This window comes from Carica papaya, chromosome 5, assembly GCF_054855325.1.
Source record: "Carica papaya isolate Zhongbai chromosome 5, ASM5485532v1, whole genome shotgun sequence".
Lineage (NCBI taxonomy): Eukaryota > Viridiplantae > Streptophyta > Magnoliopsida > Brassicales > Caricaceae > Carica > Carica papaya.
In genome coordinates this window covers 2,817,340-2,837,732 of record NC_142313.1, presented here as the reverse complement: position 1 = coordinate 2,837,732, position 20,393 = coordinate 2,817,340, and the positions used below count along the sequence as shown (strand labels likewise).

General features: G+C 34.2%; 3 protein-coding genes across 5 annotated transcripts; 1 reads left to right on the top strand and 2 right to left on the bottom strand.

Moving 5' to 3' along the window:
- Window positions 1-1,113: 1,113 nt before the first annotated feature.
- Window positions 1,114-8,316, bottom strand: LOC110821327 (membrane-associated protein VIPP1, chloroplastic). The gene is made up of 11 exons (XM_088219918.1): window positions 8,070-8,316; window positions 6,546-6,670; window positions 6,362-6,472; window positions 6,032-6,096; window positions 5,876-5,957; window positions 5,204-5,278; window positions 3,813-3,883; window positions 3,633-3,715; window positions 2,566-2,630; window positions 2,040-2,114; window positions 1,114-1,503 (listed from the first exon to the last, which is right to left on the bottom strand). The coding sequence occupies exons 1-11, from the start codon at window positions 8,197-8,199 to the stop codon at window positions 1,387-1,389; spliced, it is 999 nt and encodes a 332-aa protein (XP_088076044.1). The 5' UTR covers window positions 8,200-8,316; the 3' UTR covers window positions 1,114-1,386.
- A 365-nt stretch (window positions 8,317-8,681) lies between these two features.
- Window positions 8,682-18,252, top strand: LOC110821517 (FKBP-like peptidyl-prolyl cis-trans isomerase family protein). 3 transcript variants are annotated; one of them, XM_088219601.1, is made up of 7 exons: window positions 8,682-9,184; window positions 15,530-15,801; window positions 16,738-16,821; window positions 16,932-16,981; window positions 17,076-17,124; window positions 17,541-17,615; window positions 17,804-18,252. In XM_088219601.1, the coding sequence occupies exons 1-7, from the start codon at window positions 9,055-9,057 to the stop codon at window positions 17,921-17,923; spliced, it is 780 nt and encodes a 259-aa protein (XP_088075727.1). In that variant the 5' UTR covers window positions 8,682-9,054; the 3' UTR covers window positions 17,924-18,252. The 3 variants fall into 3 exon arrangements, with proteins under 3 accessions (XP_088075727.1, XP_088075726.1, XP_088075728.1); XM_088219600.1 differs by lacking the exon at window positions 8,682-9,184 and adding an exon at window positions 14,256-14,398; XM_088219602.1 differs by lacking the exon at window positions 8,682-9,184 and adding an exon at window positions 14,463-15,452.
- On the bottom strand, window positions 9,400-13,735 carry LOC110821511 (DNA-directed RNA polymerases II, IV and V subunit 8B-like). The gene is made up of 4 exons (XM_022051374.2): window positions 13,495-13,735; window positions 10,693-10,850; window positions 9,907-10,001; window positions 9,400-9,758 (listed from the first exon to the last, which is right to left on the bottom strand). Exons 1-4 carry the CDS (start codon window positions 13,571-13,573, stop codon window positions 9,647-9,649), a joined length of 444 nt encoding a protein of 147 aa, XP_021907066.1. The 5' UTR covers window positions 13,574-13,735; the 3' UTR covers window positions 9,400-9,646.
- Window positions 18,253-20,393: the final 2,141 nt, after the last annotated feature.

Genomic DNA, 20,393 nt, shown 5'->3' with positions numbered 1-20,393 from the left:
TTGAATGCCCTTTTTTCCTTTTATTTTTCTTCATTTATGTCTTCAAACTTTTTTTTATCTTAAATAATCAAATGTAATTTGATCCTATTATGACTTAAATTATTACAAAAAAATAATTACAGGACAATAAATAATAAATAAAATTAAAAATAAACTCACGGTATTAAATTGTTTCAGAAAAAATAAAATTCAACTAAGAATAAAACTAAGACATTATTAAATATATAAAAAAATATATAATTTCTTCCTTTTAGATAACTTCTATTGGACCTTCGTAAAAATGAGAAACCAAGTTTTTTAAAATAAATTTATAATACAATACAAATAATTTCTAAAAGAGAATGCATATAAAAGTACAATTTAATTTGAATTTATAATTTTTTATAAAAAATTAGACGTACTAAGAACGATAAGTACTAGTTTATAAAGTACGGAATTTTGGTCTATCTTGAATAAAAAAGAGTATGAACATTGAAGTCCAAAAAGGAAACTGATTTGGATTTGACTAATTGGTTGGTGGTAGCTTTGAAATTTGAATGGGTTTGTTGAAGCAAAACAAAAATGCACTTTGAATTGAATAGTTTGTAGGTATATTTGTTTTGTTCATGATCTAATCCATGTATGGTTATGTTGTTTGCCTAATGGGAACAGAGGCTGTTTGTTTGATTTTTTGAGTCATTGAAAAATATGGAGATTTCCTGGAAAGGGTAAAAATTATATTGTTTGATCAAAGTTAAAAGGAGTTAAATAATGTGATTTTGTATAAAAAAAAAAAAAAAAAAAAAATTAAATGGATGTGATTGTTGAAATTTTTAAATGTAGTTTTTTTTTTTTTATAAAGTCAAATAAATAGCTTTTTTTAAAAGAATTTTCTCAGCAATCTTTTTTGAAATGATGTTTATTTTAAGCAAATAAATTAAGTAAATTAAGGTTAGGAAAAGGGAGCAATGATGGGAATGCTTTTTAATTTAAAAGACATATATATATTTCATCACTACATGTGAAATCTCTCAAGAGGATTCAGATGTGAATACTCAAAAAAAGGTTTTGTTTGGTTGGTAGGATGAGAAAAGTAAGTAAATTACAGAGGGAAGTAATGAGAATGGGAAAATATGCAGAAGAAATTATGCATCTTAGACATGAAATTCTAATCACCACAGTTGCTGCTACAGATTCAAGTCAATTTACAATCATAACTTGACTCATGCAAGCCAGAAAAAAGAAAAAAGAGAAAAGAAAATTACCCTTCTTTTTACCGGAATTCGACCCAGCTAAAAGATGTTATCTTTCTAGCTTTACATGGTAGATTTGATGGTAGAGCAAAACCCATTCAAGCTTTGAATAAATAAATATTCCAGTCTTCTGCACTGGCAATACAGGTATGGTTTATAGATCCCTCGCCTTTCGCCTCAGTTCGTTTAGTTCGATCTCAATCTCTGTGTCCCGGAATGGAGATGCTGTACTGGTTTCGGTGACCGTTCTTCCAGGCGGAAGCTCCCCTTTCTGTTGGGAAAGAAAACAACCTCATAGGTTACCGATAGGAGGGATGAAAACGAGGGGAAAAGAGCAAAAAAGAATTAACAATTGGATAATATTATAATCTGACAAATATGCTCAAATCAGCTTACTAATGGGATGCCCTAATGGACTATGAAATCTTGCTTCAGCTGATGATCAGAATAATCGGAATTTTTGCATCCCAATTTCCTAATAGTATTAACTATTATAAATAAGTTATTGTTTTAGTCCACACCACACGGACCAAATCGGAAATTTCAAAAATTGCTTAGGTCTAGAACAATTCTTCATTCAAGTCCTGCCCGTGTATTTTGGTAAAGGCAAGTAAAAGAACAAATAAAAACTACAATAATCCCAGGTAATCTTAAATTTCCCATGTTTCGTTTTCTGCTTGTTTATTCAGCCACTAATTACAGGACGATACGAATCCCTAGGACAAAAACCTGTGTTTAAGCCCGAAATTAAACAAAGAGGTAAGCTTATCTTATAATTTCTTCAGCCTACAAAGACATTAGGCATACCATTGAACTACCAGAAAGCTCCCTCTTCAGCTGTGCGAGATCGTCATCTACTGATGAGGTTTCAAGTAGTGCAAACTGCAATGTGTACAATAGGCATGAAAACAGAAAGGATGAGTGATTATTCTCTTTAGTTAGGTTAGCACTGCAAAGGTGGGTCCAATGTGGCCTTGGCTTATGTGAGTTTCCAGTTATCTCAAGGATCATGGCAAAACAAAATAAGTACATATAAAGTGTGAAAACTTAACATATTCCATAACAGCAAGTGAAAAGTAAAAAATCAAAAGAAAAAGCCATTGAAGAAATGTAAAAGCCGATTTTTAAATGTAAACCTTAATTATAACCTCTGGTTTCTCCACTAGTTTCATATTCATGTCTGATTTCAATATGACTGTATGAGCATGTAAGAGAACAGACAATTATTTTCTCAACAAGGAGTCCATTGACATGAAGATAAAGAAAGTGAATTATCTTTATAATATTTGGCGTAATCCCATTACATGAATATCAAGAAGGAATTAATTGCTACCTTTCCTTCAAGGTCATCAGTAGTCAACTGACCAAGAGCTTCTGCCTGGGACTCCATTGCCAACACTAAAGGAGGAACATCAAACACACAACAAGAAAAGTAAATATATCCAGAAAACATAGACAAAATCCAATAGATATTAAATGTAGTACAGAAATAATTTACATATCCATCAAGAAATGGAATAGGAAATCTTAATGCAAAAGGAAATGATTGTTAACTTTTTCTTTTGGAGAAGGAATATGATTGTCAGATCTGAAAAGAAAAAAAAATATTCAGCAAGAGGAGAATTTATCTTGCATACGGATTCCAACCATGAGGCTGAGGAAGGAACTTGTATAAGGATGTAACTGTGGTTTTAGCAAATTAATGGAATTTAGGAAATGTCATATTCATTAACCTGGTCAGGAGCATCATAAAAAAGTGAAGTGGTAGCAAATAAAAAGGATGACATCAGAGAGGGAGAAAGCTAGATCAGCAAAATATTCCATTAGTTAGAAACAGAATAAATTTAGATAAGCACACATCTTCGGTGCATGTTCTATATTTGCCGTCATTTGTAGAGCGTATCCTTGCTGACCTAAGACATGACATCATGGATATGCACCACAGAAAAGCATCAACATTCTTACAAATTCAATGTTCTCCCAACTATATAAACAAGTGCCTTAAGCATACTAGCACAATGAAACAACTGATTTCAACCAACATGTTGGAAACCAACCATGCAAGGGAACATCACAATCAAATAAAACTTGCAGGAACGCAATGGATATTCAGCAATCTGGAAACTTCATGCTTTAAATATGCACTATGGCCATCAGCCCCGTGTTCACCAGACATGACCATGCTAAAACTGATCATATCTTCTATATCACATAATCACTTTTTACGAGAAAAACAGTAATCGTGCCAAATATAACTCTTTCTATAACAAAACATGGTGTGGAATTGATAGGTCAAGAAGATTATTATGTGAAAGGCAAAGACAATTCAAATCACTTGATCAAAGAGATAATTTATGGATTTCAAGATTGCCAAAAAAAAAAAAAAAAAATCCTTCTCACCCTTTTCTTCCATTTTTTCAAATGCTGAAAGAGCACTGCTAGTATTGACATTCCCCAACATCTCACTCACTTTGGTTGCAGTCCTGATTAACATCAAAATTGCCATAACTAGCAACACTAAAGAAGTGTCACAGAAAGAGACATGGGAATTTAGTGATGAAATCAGTGGAGAAGACTAACTTTGCAGACTGAGCACGTGCTTTCAGAGTATCTTTCTTTGCTTTTGCTTCTTGTATTTTGCTCTCCAAGAGCTACAATAAATGGAATTCACGGAATGCAACTGTAACAAATTTATTAATATGTAATAACTTTCCCACCAAAATGAAAGCAAGAATCAGAAATCATAGTAAGACTGATACAGTAAATTAGAAAAATGTGCTTAAGTTTTGAGCAGAATTACAAATTCATCCGAACTTGTTCGGTAAAACAAATTAGTCCAAACATTAGCATAATAAAACAGGAGGATATGAAAAGAACAAATTGCCAAATCAACAAAATTCCTGCATATGTTATTTTTCCTGGCTATTGGAACAGACAACTGCCAGTGATTTAAAAGGCATAATTGGTTTTACAAAGAATTTTGTTCCCAGTTACTAGTCCAGGAAGAGCTTCAACGCATTCTTTTTGTAAAATGTTTATCGACATGATTATTGTCATATTTTCCGCTGAAAAGTTAATCAACATTTGCCACATCACCATGTCTTAGTCAAACTGAACAAAACCAACTACCTTGCAGGATATACTGCAATTTTGTCATCGAGTATGAGGATTCTTTCCTTTTTTTCTTTTCGGGGAGGGGGGAGGTCTGTTTTGCAAACTTTAGAATTTCTATAATTGTTAAAATATATAATAATAAGTTGAGCCATTATCAACTTGAAAATTTGGCATAATTGATTAATTATCGTACTTACTTCAAAAGAGGTCAAGATTTTGAATCTTAGAGAAGTTAAGGTCAGGATAAGATATTGGAAGTCTGTACTTTGCCATATTTTAAGCTCAAGAGTTTGTGTATAAAGAGGATGTTATAACTATCTATATGATAAGTTGAGTAATTTCCCATCACCTTAAACATTTTAAAATTATTGGTTACCCAACTTAGAAATAAAGGTCAAAACCAAATGGGCTTTAAAAAATTGATAACCTATCCAATTTTTAAATCAGTTGGCACCAGGGCCACCTAAAATTGCATCAACCACAATAAATCTCTCAAAATTCGGTCACTTACTTTAGTCATTAACCTAAGAGTTGAACTCTACTACCATATGAACTATGGCAATACAAAAGAATAAATAATCTAGCTCACGCATTTTATACCAAAGAACATTAAAAAGTATAATTTTTCTCCCAATTTCTAGTAGCCAATTCTCTAAAGAAATGACAACCAACTCAAATAGAAATCCAAAATTCATGATGTTTCAGAACAACGGAATGCATGAGCTATCTGCAATTTCAGATTAGTCAATTCAAGCATGCTACTATTTTCTAATGATAAGGAATAATGGTTAGCATACTATTATTTCAATATCACCATTTGAATGTGTTATTGATGCAGCAATTTATAAATAGTATACCTTAGTATTAGAGACGAGATTTTCAACAACATTTTTTTGTTGATCAAGCTGAGCTTTCAAAGAATTAGCATTATCCTGCACCAAAAAAAGCATACTGAATTCTCAAAATATGGCATTTGTATGTAGCTAAATTCCTACAATCTAAGAATAGCACATCCTCAGCAAACAGCAGTAAATAATAATTTTCTTCCAATGACCTTATTTCTCAGCATGAAGAATTTTTTCAGATGTAAAGAGGCATAATCAATCATAAACTACTTCAGAAAGCAGCTTTCGCAGAAGAGTGGGTCATGTCCATCCAAAATTTTTCTAACTGGATTCATTGATATAATAAATGTTAAATAAACTGGAGCAAATATAATATCCCTGTTTCCTGACCTTGATTGCTAATTTTCCCAAACCCATTAAAGTGCTCAGCTCACTAACACGACTTATACGAACAAAAACCAATTTCCAGAAATAGTTTTCTATTTTAGATCAGACTTCCTTGCCTCATATTTCATATAAAAATACCAGAAAGAAACCTCAAGACCCTCATTTTTCGTCCTCTTTAGTGAACTATGTCAACATGAAATCTTACAAAAATATGATATCAGACCCCCATTTTTCATTAAAAGTAAAAGCTTGGGCTAACTCCTAGCATAAATTCTTTTAGGAACAAGGAAATCTTACAGCATAAGATTTACGCCTCTTTAGAGCCTCACGTGCAAGATCTTCCTCACCCTTCTCAAGAGCAAGTTGTGCCTTACGGTACCTATGAGTTCCAAAATTAGTTATATCCGTCATACCTTAACTAGGATAGAGGTGATAACCAGATTCATTTTCTACCACTCTTCAGAAGCTTGTTGCGCAGCTTTGTACTTATTCTCCAATCGCTTTTGAGATGCCAAAACCTGCCAAAATGATCAATATGAGACCAATATAAAAGGGCAAAGATTATAAGTTCAACCAAAATCAAATGCCTCAAAGAGCAGTTCAACATTTATCAAGAGTTCAATCTACTGTCCAGTTTTCACTTAGTTGAACATGAAGCAAAAGCAAGATAAAAGTATACGAAAGAAGTTTCTAAGTGAGAAAAAAATAAACAGAATAGGCAAGAAGAAAGGAAAATATAAGGAGGAGAAGGTTGAGAGAAAGCAAAATTGTTATGAGGCTTACTTGTGCTGTGGCCTGACGCATCTTTGTCAAGTCATCATTCATTTCAAGCACTGTTTGCTCTAATATTTTCTCTGGATCCTCGAAGGAACTCACAAGTGCATTTGCATATGACTGAAATTAGGAGAAAGTTAAATCATGTGATCCTATCACATGGAAGTAGATGGAAATTTCCCTGAAATCTCACCTTAACAACTCTAGCAAATCGATCAAAAAGGTTCATGCGAACACCAAGAGCACCGCTACCTTGTTTATAACATTGGGATCGGCTGAGAGTGGAAATCTTTATCCCTTTAACTTTTAAAGCTCTCACTAAAGGCAAAATAGTTGTGCAAATTAAATAAGATGAACAGGCAACCAAAGAGGAAATCCATATTTGAGAGGAAGTGGAGAGAGAGAGAGAGAGAGATTTCAGTTTCTTCAAAGTCTATCAAAATTCAATATTTTCTGGACAACCTTCTAGATAATCTTGGCATGCTGTCCAATAATAAATATTACAAGTTAAATTAATAGATGATTAGCACAACAACTGCACTTTTTAATCTAAGTCTTTGCCCTTCTCCCCGCACCCAGCCTTCTCCATCTATAGAAGTGAAATCCCCAGAAAATTTGCATTAGCTGTCAGGCCATTTACACCATAATGAACCATTTCAATTTGGATCTTCTAGCTTGAAATCATGATTTTGGTAGCTCGAAATCATGATTTAGCTATCTCGAAATCATGATTTCGCCGGCAAAAATATGATTTTATCTTTATACGTGAACATCCTACGACTTACTCTCAAATAATAAGTTACAGATACATTCAAACTCATTTTCTAAATCGTATGTGAAATTCAGTATCAAATCAAAAGGAACCAAGAAGTATCATCTATATTACCAACTTCTATCAGCTACTCAACATCAAATTCATTCATGTTAACTTAATTACATAATGAAACCACCACCTACAAAACAGGATCACTTAAGTTTCTTTGACATAATCATTTCAGATGCCCACATCAAAAGAATCTTACGCTTCTTACCAAACTTGATTCGCAAAAATATTCTTAACAATTAGTACAATCGTAAAAGTCTTTTAGCTTCCAAGATTGATAAGCTGAGGTCAAGTCCTTTTCTTTTTTTTTTTTTTTTTTTTTTTGAGACTGCTAGGTACTTGCAGCAGTGCTGAAATCTAGGAATACGTCTTAAGTCACAACTCCCATAACTCTACTGCAGCATGATTGTAGCTGGAAAACGACCTTTGAAAGTCCATGCACTGATTTATTGTCACTATCGTTTACTGATACGGATCAGTCCTGCCCCTGAATCTACTTGTTTACAAAAACTCTGGTAACTGATACATAAAGCGCGAGTAATAACGTTTTAAACCGACAGTACTGATTTATTGGACTCCTGGTATGAAACGAATATAAACTGAAAGCAAGCAAAATCATACCCAAAAAAAAAAGAGAGAGAAAGAAATATGAAGGGACTCTTATGTAATTAACACAAATTTCACTGGTATTACATCCACATTTTTCATATTCTTTACTTCTCTATTACAAAACTTAAGAGAGTGCATATAAATGAAAGAATAGTTGATGAAATATCAAACTGGTAAGAATTGTTTAATAGCTTCTCTTCGGTTTCTTTGTTCTCTCTGTCTGATTTCCTATAAACCGAAATAGAAAAACGAGATGGAAAAAAGAAAGAAATATTGAGACATTACCTCCGCCATTGAAGAAGGAAGTGGTGAGAGGCTTCTTCAGTGTGCAGAGACTGGTGCTAGAGCTTGAAGAAGAAGAAGCAGGAGTTAACGGCAAGGTCAATCCTGTAATTATGTGCGACTTCGCGGCCATTTGTCCGGAGGCCAAATCAGTTTAACTGCGGCCAAAAGCTTGAAGATTATCGAATGGAGGAGAAGAAATTGGGATCACTTCTTCTCGCGAATGGGCTTTAGACTTTCTTTTCTTTTTTCTTTTTTTTTTTTTTTGTCCGTTCTATTTTAGTGTTCTTTTTTTAATTAAAAATAAAAACAGAAAATACATTTGTGTTAACGGCGTTTCACACACGTTACGTAAATCGAGTAGGAACAAGTGAACCGAACCGGTGGATGACGTTAATATGATGTCATATTCAATTATTTACATAATATTATTTATTAAACAAATAATCTCTATTTAAAAACTATAAATGTATAAATTAAAATAAGAATTAAAAAATTAAATATTGTAACAAAATTAATAATTTTATATAAAATAGTAAATATATTTATATAATTATATAACTATATATATATATATATATCTATCTATATAATCGCTATTTCATACATAAACCAAAATATTACCAAATATAAGGTTCTCCCCATTAACAGATCTATTGCTTCACCAACTTTACATTCCGCATCCATGGCTTCCAATTCTCCTTTCGAAAACCATCGTCTCCCTCGTCATGCCGATACACATTTTACAGTTTCTAGCCCAGCATCACGATCATTCCTTCACTTCATGAGAAGACGTGCACTGCTCAACACTTGGATTATTAAATCATCTTCAGTCTTCAGCAACGTCCAGGTCGAGTTACCAGCTTCTTCGATCATAGGATTTCTATCCACCCGCCATTGAAGCTCTGTAAGAGAGAGGAACCTCCATTTCGCTGGAATTTCACGAGAACAAAACAATTGAACAGTGATCCCTATTGTCGTGAAGTACATGATATGGGAACCGAAAATAATTCTGGTTTCTAGGTCCCTGATAACCTTAACCCTCGGGGACGAGACACGGACACGACAGCTGCCATGCTTGAGGTGGGCGGTGTACTGTTGTTCGTACACGATGTGGAGTAAGATTTACTTGGCTAGCCCCAATTTAAATTTGATTTTATTACTTGCATTTTGTTCTATAACGTTCTTAATTTGAAATATCCCTCCATAGTTAGGAAGGAATTTATTTTATCAATATAGTTTCTAGATTCCAAATTTCAAAGCAGGTATCATATGGTCAATTTATACACAGTGCTAAAGGTGAAAATATCGTGAAAGACAAAAAGACCCAGAAGAAACAAATTATCATATACTCCATTAAAATGGCAAGTTCCAAAGTAGCACTACAGCCAAAAAGGGAACAGAAGAAATCCAAACAAATGCTGCATGAAACTTCAGTAATATTCTGGAATACTTAGATGGCTGATTTAAGTAATACCCAAGATGTTTGATACAACATAAACAATTACCCGATAGGGGAGGAATGCCTTTATAGATTCTTAAATACTACAGAGACACGTTAGATATAACCCATAAGGGTCTTACAACTTCCTAATAAGAAGAAACAATCTCTGATCAAGCTCGAAATTAGCAACATATGAAGGATCTCCCTTGAGCATCATTAGAAGTCCACCATATGATACATATATTTCTCTGGAAAACAAAAGATCAAGAACAATGCAAAGGTCAGCTGAGGAGACTAAAAAAAACTGCTCCTATGAAAGAGAAGGTACAAAAAAGAAACAAGGCAATTGGAACAAATACGAAAATAGAAAAAAAGGTACATAGTATTAGTTCATACGCTTTAAGTGTTTTTCCAGACGCGCGATCTGAGATCTTGTATAGCTTCCCATGCATAATGTACTCATATTTATCTGCAAGTGACTTGCGTGCACCCTGGGATAGGGATCAACCTCATCAGACACCTCTTATTATTATAATTGTCATTGTCATCGTACTGTTATTATTAACTATTTATAGCAATGGGAGTCCTATGTTGAAGAATTGATCAAAGATAGCATAAATAAGGAAGCAACTACTCTGTTCGATACAAGAATATGTAAAAATGTGTTTGACTGCTAATCACAACATAGCTCCAGAAAAGCAGACAATGTTAATGATGCCCTCTTCACTTGTGGAACAAAGCAGATAAACCTATTTCTACAAAAAAGATCCATGAAGGACAACTAGATACTCTGATAACCCATATATTTATAACTAGAAACATATTCCATGAAAGGAGTAATCTCTCATTAGAGGGAATACTCAGATCACGCTCTCCATGTGGGCATACTTCATAAGACAAGAATTTCTCTCATAAAGCGGGAATTTTAACATTTGACAGAAATTTGTCGTGTGATTATTATACTAAAATTTACCAACCATTACGAACCCACCACTGAAAAGGTGACAGGATTTAAAAGTTGACACACACAGTAAAAGGCATGCAACCAAACCAAACAGTAGAAGTAATCCAAAAGGCTGGAATATGTAATTAGAATCAGATTTTAAAAAAATCTAAATAGAATCAGTTTGACAGTTATTAATACACCATGTTCCATAGGTAAATTACAACAATAAGAATTACCGGAGTATAATATCCAGTGTCAGGTGTTCCATCTGGATTCAGTGTGTGAGCCAGTGCCATTGTGAATTTATCACCAACAGCCATTGGATATATCTCTGTGTTTACATCCAAATGCATGAACATGTCACAGTTCTGGCTCCTTGCTTCAATGCGAGTAACTGCATGAAGCCATAGAAGAAAATATCAGCAAAGAAAACTTGCTTACAAACTTCAAAAGACTAGGATAATGAATTACCATTTTATTCAATTAAACTGATACTGAAGTTAAATATGCTGTGGAAAAGATTTTCTTAAGACATCTGAAAGATAATGCAAACAGCTACCATATTCTTAACAAACACCTTGTAAATGGAAGTCCTAACTGTCTTTGGTTGCAATATAAAATAGTTCAGTACGTGATGCCATGGACCTCACTTCAAAGGAAGAGAGGTACAAGGCAGGGGGACCTTCTCTCTCCCTTTTTTTTAAGGCTGATGGTGGGTATCCTTAGTCGCATGTTCTCTAGAGCGTAGAGAAACTACTAAGAGAGAGTTGTGGAGAGGTTTGTACGTGGAAGAGTAGATGAAGATTCCCCCTCTATAGTTTGCAGATGACCTGATTTTCTTTTATCTCATGACACTAATATGCTATTTAATTTGCTAACTATTTTACAAGTGTACAGGTTCACTTCAGGACTTAAACATTAATTTTTTCTAAAGAAAAAATATAGTTTATTCACAAGAACCAAAAGGATGGAACCCATAAATAAAATTTACATGTCAAGCAAAATATTTACAAGGTCCACAAGACCTCACACGAATAAAGAAGATGACCCTTAATTAAAAAAAGAAGTCTGGAATCATGTCTTTAAACTTATCAAAAATGACTCAATACCCTCAAAAACTCTCCAATTTCTTTCCTTCTAAGTAACCCAAAACATGGCCGGGAGGATAAGACTCAAAAAATCTTATCCCTATAGGCCCCTTTCCATGTGCTAATCTCACCCTTACTAAACTAGCCATCACCCAATTGATACCCGACAGTTCGTAAGCTAAAGTCTACAAACGGAATGGACACTGCAACAGAATATGTTTGCACGATTTAGCATTACTCTTGCACAAGTAGTAGTCATTTACAAATATTCTTCCCTTCCTAAACAACTTATCCAAAGTTAAGATAGACTTTCTAGCAGCCTCCTAAGAAAAAAAAAAGCCACTCTGTTGATGCTCTTACCTTCCAAATCAGCCTTGCTGGCAACTCCATACAAGTTTCATTTCTTTAACGGAAAAAAGGTCTTAATGGAAAAAAGCCCTTTAGAGTTAAGCCTCCAAATAAGATAATCTCCGGTCCCATTTGGAGTACATTCGAATAAAACAAACAAAACAGATTCATACTCGTTGATCTCCCAGTGATTAAGATTCCTCGAAAGCTCCACAAATCACGAGCTATTCCCTCAATCCTGGAAAAGACTCCTGAATCGTGACATCTTTATGCCATGCATGAGTAAAAATCTAGGGAAACTGGGTCTTGAGTGCCCACCATCTAACTACTCATCTTCCTAGAATTTCACTTTCTCACCAAACCCAACGCTCCACTTCGTGGATTTAAGGAGTCTTCTTTCTCGATGCTTTTTATAAGACTAACATTTAATCTTATGAGAAGTAGTTTAGTTGGTAGTTATGTAGAGTATCAGGTGGGTAGACAACAGCTAGGTGTAATACTTTACCTTGGCCTCTCTCATGCTTAGGTTACCTCTTGGGGCAGGATTCCTTTTCGGAATATCGGGTTGTGTAGGGTTTCTAAACATCTTGACTGTTGGAAACGTGATTATTTTCTCTTGGAAAATGGTTACCCTTATATGGGTGTGTTTGTGTAGAATTCCCTTCAATACTATATCTTGGCATATCACATACTTGAGGTGTAGCCCTTGAGGGGAACTTCCCCTTGTCAAGTGTCCTTTTGGGATCTTATGTTATGTGGGATTTCTAGACATCTTGATTGTTGAAAGAGGGTTTCTCCGATTTAGATGTGCGAGTCCATATTCCTTTCAATTAATTCTCTCTGTTTAAGATTCCTTTGAGTGGATTATGAGAAATTTATTATGTAGAACAAAAGTGAGGATTTGAGAAATCATTTGGTTAGACAAAAAGTAGTGTTGTATTCTTACAAAAGATCGAAGAATGGGTATTGGGAACTTAATGCTCAAGAAGGTATTATTATCACCTAAGTAGTTATGGCTTCATCCACTAGAACCTTTTTATCTGCAGCACAAGGTGATCAAAAGCAAAGGCGTAATGATTCCTAAATCATCGGATGCTACCAATATGCTCTCCTTGCTAATCCGATGATTTAGGAATCATTCACTTGGTCCGAATTTGAAGAAGAGTATTAGGATAATAGGTGAAGCTCACAATCTTGCTGACTCTCTTATCAGGGTCACTCAACCTTATATTACTATCACTGTCTTAAAAACTAGATGAGCAAGTCTTGTTCTCCGGTTGTTTTCCTTTTACTTTTTCTTTTTCCTTCTTTCTCAGATAAATGATTCCATCAACAGCCTAATCTGCAACCTACTTCGAATAGAGAAGCTTTGTTAGAATGTCAGACCTTTTCATATTTACAGATAATATAACATAAACTAAGCTGATTCTAACCGTATGCATGATTGAAATATTACAGAAGCGTATGTGCATATGCACATACGCTTCTGTAATATTTCAATCACTCGAGAGAACAAGTACGAATCGGATAGCCCAGTGAAATACAATGTCAATCAAACAAAATATGAACAACAAGAAAGGATAAAGAGTTAATAAATCATGCCTTTATCAAATTTCTTGCCATCCGGGTCCAGCTTATCGACCACAAAGATGTCCTCAAAAAGCACTATATTTGAAGACATCTTCCTGCACCCCAAATTTCTTGAAGTTTCTCGGCGACCAACAGAGAAAGAGAAGAGGGTTTTATAATCTTAGTCTAGGGTTTTGGCTGAAGCAAGTTTGGGAGAGAAACCAGAAGAGACTTCAGTGCTCGAGCAAGACGGTACACAAAACAATTTCATTTGTACGCAAATAATTAATTTAGCTTTCACGCCGCCGACCGAGGGAAATTATTAAGTAACTTGGTGGTCACAAATGCTAAATCACCGCCAATGAGATTACTGCTTTGCGTACGAAGGAAACCATCGAGGTTTTCTCGTAATTAACAGCTATTTTTAGGGTTATTTTAGGACCAAATCGCGAAAACACGGCGCACGTGTACCAAATAAATCGCTGTCCTTCCCTTAAAAAATAAATAAATAAAATAAAATAAGTTTATATTAATTTTTTAAAAAAAAAAAATACCTTAATTTATTAATTACTAATTTAATCGGTAATTTAAGAGTCATAATAATAATGAAAAAATGTATTATAAATAAGAAATTATTATTATAATCAATAATTTAAAATAATATAATATATTTTTATGTACTGAAATCAACAAAATTATTAATTTTGTACAACATAGTTTATCTTGCCTGAAAATTAGTGAACGGGTAATTAGAGAAGACGTGGCGTCTTTTTATTGGTTGGGTGTTCCACTCAGCAATGCTGAGTCATGCACTTAATAATTTCTCCTCACCAAGTCAGCAACCGTCCATGTAAAGCACACGATTTCGTTATCCACTTACAGAACTCACTTCGCTCAGCAATGGCTGCTTCTCCTTCGCCTCTGCTTCTACCTCTTGGTATAATTTGACTTATCTCTATTCTGTTCACCTTAAAAATCCATTTTTCAGAATCTTCAGTAAATGCCAATAACCCAGTTGTGAAAAGTTAAATTAATTTTCTTAAGAATAGAATATGTTGTTTTCTTCATTACCTACTTGAATTCTTTTAAGAATAGAAAATAATTCTACCATTTCTCTTCCTCTGTATCATTCTTATTTCTTGTCTTTTTCCTTCCTTTTTAATTTCCAAATGTACCTTTTAGAGAGCATCCACAAATCATTATCTTGTTGTACAAGCATTTGCCAAAGAGGTTTTCTTTTAGGTATAATGGATTTTTTAGGGTTTCATGAATTATTTGTTGCTTTTAACCAAATGATAATGCCAATACTCTTTTTTGCCTTCTTTATTTTATTTGGGCATTGAATCATCCGCCTCCCAAAAGAGAAAAAGCTATGGAAGTATCACATAATCTTCAATATCCCTTGAGTTTTTTAATTTCTGGAACAATTCTTCTCATATTTCAAGACTTTCATTTTCTTAAGCACAATAAAAATCTGTACTTCGGGTATCACTAGTATTACTGGGAATTTTCTGCTTTGATTGTTTGTGCAAAACAAAGCCAATGCTTATCCAGTTTGGCAATACTTTATGGCCATGCAGCGATACTTTATTTGTGCATCATCCTCGTTTATTCTTAAGTTGATTGTTTTTCATACATTTCAGTTAATTCGTATTTATGATATCTTTTTAGTATTATTAGACGTACTTAGAACATAATATATATACTAATAACAATTCTAAATATCACATAATCACTGCTTTGAATTTTTTTACTTTTGGATGTGTGGAATCTGAAAGGAGGTTAATGGAACTGTATGAAGTCTTTAGAAATATATACAGCTGAATAATAATTCTATATGTAAATTGTAATCCAGATTTCTTGTAAACTGCTCCCATTAATTTGTAGTCGAGCATATAACATTACCTCATGTCCCACATCGTTGGTGTAAGAAGAAAAGCTGGATGTATATTTGCAGCCCAAGGCTGAGTCTACATTTTCTATGAACCGATGTATAGTTTCACAGCTTCAGTTGTATAGTTTCCTCCTACTAATGCAACACTAATGCATGTGTTCCATCCTGTGTTAGGCTCTGCTTCTTGCAAAAATCTGTCTGTTAGAAAACAACACAAAGTTGGAGGTCTAACTGTGAGGTGCTCAAATTGTGATATTAGAACTAAAGCTTCAACATTTGGAGAACACAAAGGTGACTTGACTCTTGTTAATCGTCGGGATGTGATGGGGTTGGTTCTTGGTATCTCGAGCTTGTTTATGAATTCATTTGACGCCAAGGGAGCTGGGTTGCCCCCAGAAGAGAAGCCAAAGCTATGTGATGACACTTGTGAGAAAGAGCTTGAAAATGTATGGTGAGATTACATATCACCCTTGTCTTTGTTATCTTTCTTTTCCTTTTGCAGTTAGAAAGTGCCAGTTTTTCTTTCCTCGAAGCACCCTTCCCTGAGTAATAAAGACATGTCCTTAACATATGTTCCTCAAATGACTACAATTGAGGAAATGATTGGTGTAATTAAGTTGTGAAACTTGAAGCATCAAGGAAAAACAGGAGATTAAGGCAGTAAATTAAGAGAGTTGCAAGCTTATCTGTTGCTCAATGCCTGAGCTGATGTTCAATTTTGTGCCTTGCCAAAGATTAGCTCTATTGGCTTGAAAACTGTTAGCTCTTATATCTTAATCTATGTCTTTCATGGAGCAGTATCCCTTGCTCTAGTAGTTGTATCATGCACTGAGGAATTTTAGTTAAAAGTTAAAATTGATGTGGTTTGCTTTCTCTGAGGACTCATTATATGCTGTCGCTTCATTTATCAATCCTTTTACGTGTTATACTCAATGCCAACTTCAATTCATCAATCATAGGACCTCAGTCTTCATTTTGCAGTTCATTGCTTTCTCCTGTTAGATGATCATTGTTGCTACTGCTAACTGTTCCCAGCATGAGGATTCCTTCAATCTTATGCGGTGTAATGCCTGAGATAAAACTTTCAGAACCTAAGATTGAACATTAAGTCAATGATCTTTCTAATAATATTCTTCTTTTAGCATCTCCACGAGATCAATTAAGTTGTTTTAAGCATGATAATAACTAATCAAACATGTGGCAGTCAGTGACTTGAGGAAAATGACAATGATTTCATAACTAGTTGTGTTCGCAAACCACCAATGTTTTCAAGTCTAAACTAGTAGCATTTATAATTCATCAGAACAGTTTTGTTAATTTAAGTGCTCGTTTTCCATGGATGAATACTGGTATAAAGTTTAATTTTCTTCTCTTTGATGAAGGTACCTATGGTAACTACAGAGTCAGGTTTGCAGTACAAGGATATTAAAGTCGGTGGAGGCCCTAGTCCACCTGTCGGTTTTCAGGTGCACACAATTGTTTTTCTTATGAGTTAAGTTTTATCTGCTATGTTCCCATAAAACATTTGAATTTGATGTCAGGATTTTGCCTTAATATTAACATTCTTTTACTTCAGGTGGCTGCTAATTATGTCGCCATGGTTCCATCTGGACAAATATTTGACAGGTAAACTTATTAGTCACAAGAACATATCACCAAATTCTGTACCATTGGCATTTGATTATTTGCAATCGGTACCGATTTACTTTGCTGGCCACAGTTCTCTGGAGAAAGGTCAGCTTTATATATTTCGTGTTGGCTCTGGCCAGGTAATTTCTACTAGCAGTTTCCAATAAATTATGATTTTAGAAAACTTTTCAACTCACCCTCAAACAAGAATAAATGCAGTTCCATGGCATAGTGGCAATTCTTAGGCTTTATCCAAACGACTTAAAGTTATCCTTGTTTTAAATTCAATACTGTTCTTAGCTTTTCGGTCTCAAAATGAAAATAGAGTGGTTCGTTTATAGAATATTGTGTTTCTACACTTCGCTATATAGTTGTAACCTGCGGTGCAGAAATTGGTGAGTTTTCAATTTAAAACTCTCCAGTTTCTACTAGAAATGCATTTAAATATCACAGCAACTGTAGTATTATCAAGTATCTGTGTTCTATCAAAATTGGACAAAAATTAGCATACCTTGAAGTCAGCAGTACTGATTGTTAATCTAAATGAGTAGAACAGGTGATTAAGGGACTTGATGAAGGCATCCTGAGCATGAAAGTAGGAGGAAAACGCAGACTCTACATTCCAGGGCCAGTAAGTTCTCTTTCACTTCCACTTTGATGCTCAACTTTCAAGTGAGTGCAATCTTAGGCTGATGGTAGATTCATTTCTCTATTAAATCATAGAAATTTGAATCTCTTTTACCTTAGCGATATAACAGTTCCCCTTTGTATAAAATGGCAATCTCACCATTTTTCTTTCTTCTGCCCCGTTTTCGTTAGTTGGCATTTCCAAAAGGTCTCACCTCAGCTCCAGGAAGGCCAAGGGTGGCTCCAAACAGTCCAGTCATATTTGATGTGAGTTTGGAATACATCCCGGGCCTGGAATCTGATGAAGAATAATGCAAGTTGCTAGCATCTCCCTTGCTGATTTTCTGCACTAACGATCAGGAGCCGGAAAGCAAGTCGGTGGTGTAACTAAATCTGTGCTGTATACAATATGTAGCGAACACACACATCCATTGATTCATTTTTTGTACCATTATTAAACAATGATGTTTTATGGAGTTTCTTGTCCTGGAAACTCCATACTTTTTTCAACCCTTTCTTAGTCATAAACTAAGATCAAGGAAAGGAGAACATTTCAGCTCTGCTACAACTACTCCGTAGGAGGCCTTGCATTGATACATCTGATTTGGATAAATGTAGATTCTTTTTGTTTTCCTTTTTAAGATGACAAGTTTCAATGAATGAGTTAATCCTCGTAGGTTTACTGATTTCTTAACTAGGGTTGCAAATGAAAGAAGAAACCTCCCTTAATAAAATTGGGTAAAAGAAACAGAGAAACTCGCTATAACGATAAAAAAAAAAAAAAAAAAACAACTGCTAACAGCTTTGGTCTTTGTTGCATTCTGCAATTCAAATCATAGAGCTTAATTTTTTATTTATAATAATACTAATAATTATATGTAGATATACTAAATTTTTTTTGTTCCATTTCTTCATTTGTCAACTTAATAACAATTTTTTTTTTTTTTTGAAAAAATTAATATTACGAAAAATGATTAAATGTATCTTTCATTAAGAAATACAGCTCTATATACGCCTCTAAAATAGAAAAATAAATATATCATAATTACATTAGTTACAGAGTATATTTTATTCCAATACTCTTTATCCTAAGTACATACTCTCTTTAACAAGTATCATCATTTGAAAAATAACATTATAGCTTCCATGTTCAATACTGGACTAGATCACAGGATGTCTGTAACTTATAATGTGTCATGATTTAGCACCATTGGCCTAGTAATTTTCGAATCAAAACTGCTTGCTGTATCTTTTTATCTAGTTTTTTTATACAACATTTATGCAGTATAACCGAACAACCGAAATATTGCAGCCTTCAATTGTTCACCAAAATGGACTGCTTTTCTCTGGTAGAACTTTTTTCTGCCTTACTTCCATCATTTTGCCTTGGTTTTGTTCATCTCCCTCTTGCTGTAGATCAGATCCTGTCTGCACTAAGCCAGAAACAATCTTCAGGAAAATTTCTATCCGGCAAGCGATTTATTTCTCTAAACTTCAGTATGATTTTCCGTATGATTTGGTGCTTTTCAAGGTTCCTCCTGCAGGGACATAAGCAAGTTGTGGTCAGTGAAGGGTACAAAAGCTTGAAAATACTAGTGGACAAGCAGAGAAACCAGGCCTCCTCGCAGAATCCAGTAAAGATTTTGTTGACATCTTGCTTAGTTTTCTTATCCTGCCTGTAGGTTGTATGATAAGACACAGTCACAAGAAATCAGGAAGGAATTCAATGGATGGCTTGTACAGGAGTGCTGAGTCCTGATTAGCAACATTTCTGCACACCAGCTTGCAAGGCCAAGTTGCTTACTCCAAGAAGCGCTTATGAATGATTTCAAAAGAAAAAAAGAAGTGCTTATGAAAACCCAATGCAGAAATTAGTCATAAACGCTTACACAAGAGAGCCCAAGAAGCACTTTGTATGCCCAAGAGGCTCTTGCTCCAATCAAGAGGGTTTTAGACTGACTAGCTCTGTGAAGAACTCCATTTGTGCATGGACAGAGATATATGTTAATTATTATGAAAATGAAAATGAGGATGTGGAAGAGGTTGTAAGAAGAAATGAAAAGTTTATGATAACTGACTATTTATAGGTAATGCCTGTATCTATCACTAATAGTCTTCAGATATTGCATCGGCCTTAATAATGATGCGACCCATGTTGAGGTAAGAAATGTCAATATTAGAACCCCGGAGGTAAGTTACTTTTAAATTTATTTTTAACTTGATCTATATCTCTGTCAGTGAAAACTCAATGAAAACTAACCGAAAACAAACCATAATTTTTTTATTGTAAACTTTATTCATTAACTAATTTCTTATGAAATAATCAAAAATTATACGAGTGATTAAAATATTTAGAATTTCATCTTTCAAATTTCCTTTGAAATACGGAAGTCATTAAAAGCTGTTATGTTTTCGATTTCTCTTTCATCTTGAAATCTGACAGAATCCAAAAGCACTGTGTTTCATATTCAATTTACTAGAAATGCAATAGCGATTAATTCCTACATAGTTCTGCCTACGTACCTTGTTTTTGAAGATCAATTCATATGTACTTCTGCTCAATATGTGAACTCTAATAGAAATTCGAAATCTTTAAATTTGAATGGACTTGGGAAGTACTCCAAGTTACCTACATACTTTCTTTTTTAAAATCAAGTCATATAGTTTTGCTCAATCTGTGAATTCAAATAAAAAATTGAAATGCTTAAATTTAACTAGACTTCGATTAGCACTCCAACTTGACTATGTACCTCCTTTTGAGGATCAAGTTATATGTAATTCT